Source organism: Copadichromis virginalis, linkage group LG19 (genome assembly GCF_057382275.1).
Source record: "Copadichromis virginalis isolate Kocher_CV1m ecotype Utaka linkage group LG19, C_Virginalis_male_GT1.1, whole genome shotgun sequence".
NCBI lineage: Eukaryota > Metazoa > Chordata > Actinopteri > Cichliformes > Cichlidae > Copadichromis > Copadichromis virginalis.
This window is the reverse complement of record NC_140636.1, coordinates 22,525,605-22,532,092: the sequence shown is the minus strand read 5'-3', so window position 1 is coordinate 22,532,092 and position 6,488 is coordinate 22,525,605. Positions and strand designations below refer to the sequence as shown.

At 38.3% G+C, this 6,488-nt stretch overlaps 1 protein-coding gene across 1 annotated transcript; it reads left to right on the top strand.

Moving 5' to 3' along the window:
- Window positions 1-995: 995 nt before the first annotated feature.
- On the top strand, window positions 996-6,428 carry LOC146686051 (galectin-related protein B). The gene is made up of 4 exons (XM_085442106.1): window positions 996-1,104; window positions 1,465-1,550; window positions 2,766-2,946; window positions 5,503-6,428. The coding sequence occupies exons 1-4, from the start codon at window positions 1,078-1,080 to the stop codon at window positions 5,644-5,646; spliced, it is 438 nt and encodes a 145-aa protein (XP_085298232.1). The 5' UTR covers window positions 996-1,077; the 3' UTR covers window positions 5,647-6,428.
- The last annotated feature ends 60 nt before the right edge of the window (window positions 6,429-6,488 follow it).

Below are 6,488 nucleotides of genomic sequence, written 5' to 3'. Positions count from 1 at the left end.
TCATGTTCTCAGCATTTAAGCTTTTTTTTTTTTTTTGTAATAATATGATGCTGTGATTTGGGCTACAAAACACTGCAGTCAAGAAAAAGCCTCAGTGACTGGAAAAACTTTGTGATTATTTCTTCTTTCAGTTAATCCCTTTAGGGGTCACCACAGCAGCTCATCTGCCTTCATCTCACTCTTATTCACAGCATCCTCCTTTGTCACACCAACCCCCTCCATGTCCTCCCACCCAAAATCCATGCTTTTTTTTCTCCATTTCTATTAATTAGCCTTCTAACGTTCAAATTTCACAATCAGGATGGTATGATTATTATTCTAAATGAAGTGCTTGATTATTGTATCCAATATAAATTTACTTATCAAAAAGACACAGCAGAGATGATGACAGAAACTTCCTCACACCCTGGACAAAACCTGTTTCAGTGCCTTCTCTCTGGTATCAACCACTGCAAATCAAAACATCTGCACAGGTTCTTCCCACAGACCGTCACTCTGATTGAAATTCACATAGTGTCTGTATCTAAACATCATACCTGCTGCTCATGTATATACTGTATATATAGTAACAGGCTATATGCTGTGATTGTCACTTTTGTCTGTTGTTTAGTCTGCTACTGACACTGAGAGGAAAGAAATAACCGGAGTCCAACTACATGTATGTGTACACATACTTGCTCAATAAAGCAGATTCTGATTCTAAGGTCTGTGGTAAACCATGGCCAGTAAACACATCGGCCTGAGGTTGATCAAGCTGAATACTTTGTCATTAAAAATGTTGATAGGGACCTCAGACATCAAAGAGGAAGAAAATTTGTGAGATAACAGTCAACAGATACAAGAAAAGCTGACTGACCTTTAACCAGATTCCTTCATTATTAAAAAGAATGAATGTATGAGTGTGCATTCGGCCGCCCCATCCCTTACTCTCTGTCTGCCTCTCCCACTATCATCACTGGGAGCCAGTCTCTATGACAACGTAGTGCAGGCGGGGTTTGCCAGCTGGAGGCAGAGTCAGTCCGTCCTCAGTGTGTATCGCCGCTCCAAACCTCCACACTGCATCACGCCCTGAGTGGAATGGAAGAAAAGGACAATAAAGAAAATGTACGTAGCTTTCGTTTTGCTTTCGGTTTTTTCCCCCGTTCTTTTAAGCAGCTCGTGCATTGTGACATATCTGCATGCAACAGTATTATTTGAATTAGGGCACGCGGTAGATATACAAATATAGTTTGTGCAGCTGAGTCACTGACTGTTTAAATCCGGGATCAATAAAGCTATTGTTCCGGCCGGTGCAACAGACTGCAACTGACCGCAGATTAAGACATCAGCACGGAGCAGGGATTAGGAGACAGCTTTTATACACATGTATCCTCCGAATAATAAACTCAAGGAGACTCAGGAGAAAAAAGAGCTGTCTTTTGTATCGCTATAGGCCTCATCTGGCTCATCTCTATTGTTTCACAGGGGGAGTATATCGGAGAGATAAAAGGTGGGCTGCGGCCTTCAATGAAACTGGTTGTGATGGGAATTGTTGACAAAAAAGCCAAGAGGTTAGTGCACACCTGTTTTCATTTTAAGCGTCTAAATGTAGGGGGGGAGTGATTACATTACTATTAAGCTACTGTTGCGCACATTTCAGAATTACCAATGAAATTTTAGAGGGAAAGATGCTCATTTAAAGCAGCTGATGTCTGCAAGTGCTTATGCCAGTCAGCTAGTTCCTGTTTTGGGAATGTCTTGGCAGTGCCAATGCATTTCCTAATTAGGGTTAGTCTGTGAAATGTGCGTGGGAGAGGAGCAAATCCCATGAAATCTAAAGAGTCACTGGAATTTCTTTTGGTTGATAACATCGGCTAGCTATTTTTCCTTAGTAATTTAATAGCCTGAGTGCAATAAGAATTAAAATAAATAGGACAGATTTTACAGTAAGATTAAGCACAAAATAAACTGTGACAGACTTTTTTAAATAAGATTTTTTTTAAAAGTTATTTTTGGTCGAAGTATCTTTAAAGAGCTTGAGGCCAAATGCTGTTAAGTTACATCTTTGTTGTCCATTTAAGGCTATAGATTTTCTAAGCTTCCCTTGTGGATTTATCCAAACAAAGTGCTAATACACTGCGTCCTGATAATAAATACTTCATCATCATCATCATAAAAAAAAATACTGATGCCACACACACACTTACTTTATTATGCTGGTTCCGAGAGAGTATGGAAATAGATTTAAAATGCTGAAGGCAAAATTTAAATTGTCACTGACGCAAAGTTTTGTTGTTTTTTCCACACGAAAAAACGGATTTGACTCAAATCTATAATTTAGAAAACATACAGTTTCCTGCAGGGATTAACTAGCATGCCTTTTGCCTGTTTTCTAGATAGTCACTATGTTCTGAAATGGTCTAACACTGATCAATACACTATGTAATTCAGGAGTGGGGACTTATTTTTCCCAATGGATCACATGAAATTGTGACTAGCTAATACTATTTTTTCTGTTTATGAGCTAGTGGTGCCAGTCTCTGCAACAATCTCAGTTTCTTATGTGGCCCCTTGGGAAAATGAATTGCCCACTCCAGATGTAATTTGCTATTCAGTTATCTCCTTCTTACCTTGTTGACTAATACAACTACTTGTAACAGAGACCAGAGGATGTCACTGTTCTGCTGATGACTGAACTACTTCCTTTAGAAGAAAAGATGACAGAAAATCTGTCACTCCTATCTTTAAACATTGTCTTTGTTTATGTCTGATTTGGCTTTCTGCAGCATTGAGGTGACTCTTTCCACTAAGCCACAGGAAGAGGAAACCGAGGGTGATGTGGGTCTACAGTTAAAAGTCAACTTTAGAGATAAGGCCGTCCAAAGAAATGCGCGCTTGGACGGAAAATGGGGCTCTTCTGAAAATACCCTCTCCTTCTTTCCCTTTGCACCTGGAGAATCCTTCAAGGTAAAGGTCAAAGAAAAGATTGTTGGGACAAAATTAAGGAAGGTGCTGGACAAGCACAATATTATTGATAACTTTCAATCTGATTTTAGAAAGTTAAACTCAATGGAAACAGCTTTCCTGAAAGTCTTTTGATGGCTACAGATGAAGTGATTGCTCAGTCGTTGTTTTGCTGGACTTTAGCTCAATTGCCATTGAAACAACTGATACTAATTCATCAGTTAAGCCACATGGTGGGGAACTCCAGCCCTGTCTTGGAGTGGCTCACATCACTTTGGGTCACAGCTGGAAATTTTGGTCTGATGTGGCTGCATTTTCATATGGCGTTCCACAAGGATCCTGTTTAAGTCCCTTGTTATTTTCAATTTTTATTAGTTCTTTTAACCCCATTTTTTTCATCATCTGTATGAAGATGACATTCAACTGTACCTCTCTTTTAAAGCTTGGATAAGCTATCCATTTTAACTGACCGACCTAATGCTATGAATAGTTTGATGGCAAGTAATCTTTAGCGAGTTAGCACAGGAAAGAGACAGAGTGTCTAATTCTTGCTTTGGAGAGCGTTTTCCCCAAATTAGAGAATGTCTGGGTTCTATCCACTGCAAAGCTAATCCACAAAATCTTGGGTTCATTTTTGAAAAATTGCTAAACTCAGGACCGTTGGCTAAAAATGTGAACTGGAAAATCTTGTTCATGAGCTCACCTCCTCCCACTTGGATTATTGTAATGCTCTATTTTCTTGTGTGTCTAAAGCATCTATTAATCACCTCCAATCTGTCCAAGATGCTGCCGCTCACACTCATAGATTCTCTAATATTTCCCTATTCCTAAGGTGTCTACAATGACTTCCGATTAGGTTTAGATATCAGTTTAAAATCTTGATTCTTACTATTCTGACTTTACAAAGTGAGACCCCCCACTCACATCAATCTACTCCATCCATATTCTCCAAACTGGAGACCCACAGATGAGGTCTTCCCGTCATCTGAAAACTAAGGGAGATTGTGCATTCCAAACCTTAGCACCAAAACTGTGGAAAAGCCTATCTTTCTCTGCCCCCGCTACCTTGTGGCACCTTTTTTTATAAAAAAAAAAAGAAAAAAGAAAAAGAAAAGAAAAGCTGAAAATACATCCATTCAGACAAGCAGAGTAATGTTTCTTTGTTTTGTATTGTTTCACTTGATTCAGGTGTCTTTATTTGACCTTGTTTTTGATACCCTTATAAAGTACTCCGTGGCAGCTTCTTGTCTTAAAAACTGCTATATAAATTAACTTTACTTACTAGGATTAAGGATTATCTCTGGATTAAGATTTCAAGAGTTCAATAAGCTTCAACGCTACAATGTTAAATGTTGTCTAAGTTTAGTCTGTAAAACAGCATCCATGTATTTCATACTGCTGCACCCAAAGGTGAGAGTGAAACATGGTTCATATGTTTACACAGTTTTATCTTTCTTTTTTTTTTAACTTGTTGCCATAACAACACTGAATCTTGTAGTAGTGTGTATGATCTGGCAGTTACTTTTACCTTCATTTTGCATAGTCAGCATTTAAAGCTGTATTATAGCTGTTTGTTTTGCTGCCTCAGTAACAAGTTACTGTTTGCCACTGTTTCCCCAGCATGAGAGAGTGCAAGAGGGGATATGACTGATAGAAAGAAATGCCAGTTATGCTTCTGCTCTGAATTTTCTGCATCATAAAACATTTACAAAAGATGTTTGTGCAAGACTTTGAGTCATAATGCATGGTTGTAAAAATGAATGGGAACTGGACGCTAAAGCCAAAAATGGCAACTGTTCACTTGAATAATAATAATAAAAAAAATTTCTAGCTTCCAGGTTTGCTCATGTTGGTGACTTATAAAAAAATACTCCGTGGGCCACAGGGCATTTTTCCATTGCGATATTGGATATAGGCTGAATAGGATGGATATTTTTAGAATAATTGGATTGTGGATGGCCTCTAAATTGGTCATGGAGAGGTGTTATATATTTGTAAAAAGCTATATATCTGTAAAAGCTTAAAAACCAAACACGTTAGCAGTTGAAGTTATTGTAACAACAGTTTTCCACACAGTGTCTAATGGGATTCCCCCCTGTAATATAATGAATGGCAGCTGGAAAAAAATGTCTACAACTGATCCAGCTTCCTAATCCATCAGTGGTTGTTACATCCAGGGGTCTTCCTCAGTCCTGCCTTTGCTTACTGTTTCTTGGCACATTACTGCTACCAGCTGTCAGTACAAAAAGAAGTAACCATCATGTGGCTGCATGCTTGTGCATACAAGATGTACAAGGCAAAATAGGCCCTACTAACAAAAAGAATTCTCTGCCTTGCAGATAAAGGCTGATAGCGCTAGTGAGTTTAAGTTATAATAAATAGATTTAAATGTATTAATCATCTTAGAGTCATATTAGCAGATGTCATTTTCTGTGAATGGTATTTTTCTTATTATCTTCTCTGATGCAGCATTAGTTTGTGGTTCAGGCTCTAGCAGTTTGTTTTTTCACATAAACCTACATGTAAAAACTAACTTTGACTGAATCTATATTTTCTTAGATGGAGATCGTATGTGAACACCAGCAGTTTCGTATTTTGGTGGATGGGCAGCCTCTGTGCGGCTTCACTCACCGCCTCTCCCAGCTCGCCTCCCTCACAGCCTTAAGAGTTTTTGGCGATCTACAGCTTACCAAGGTGGCCTAACTCCAGCGCCTCATATGCAGACACCTAACATGAGGATGCCCTGGGACAGTATACTATACAATAAATAAGATTAGAATAGACTACTACTTTCTGAGTGCATAAATTTCCCCATGAGGGGAATGTTGTGTTTCCAATTTCAGACAAAGTTACACCTGCCTCGTAATCACATGTTAAGACAAAGTGCCTTCACTAAGATTACCTGTTTGGAGACTTGAAGCTCTTGACTGAATGTACCAGTCATCGATCTCTCAAGTCAAATGAGGAATGTGATTTTAACTAAAGTGAATTAAGTTATAAAAAATGCGATCTGAGCTCTACTATTTTTCCTGAACGTACATTTGTACAAACATGATGTGTTACATCAAAAATGAAGTTTTTGTGATCTAAAAAAAAAGAGATTTCAGGCATTTTGTCTTTGATTTCTCTGTTGTTAACCTTTGAAAGCACTTATGTTTACGAGCGCCCACATCAAGGTGAATGTTTCTGAAACTGAATACCTAACAAAGATTGTCATTCTGTGCCAACGAAGTACTGTAACAGGAATAATAATGTAAAACAAAAAAAGTTACCCTCCATTACTGCATGCTAGTGTGACAGTGTGCTTGTGTCTTGATCAAACACAATGGTGGATGGATGTGAGTCTGTCAAACCTTCAGTTTTTACCAACTTTGGCTTTGAAATCACCCGACAGTTTGTGTGCTTCATTTACAACTAGCACTTTTTATGTGAATGTCTCATAATGACTTTAATTCATTGCAATAAATCAAATTTGTTGTTATGTTTTTGATGTCTGGATTTTTTCCAAAACACATCATCATCTATACAGCTTCATATTCCTGTAG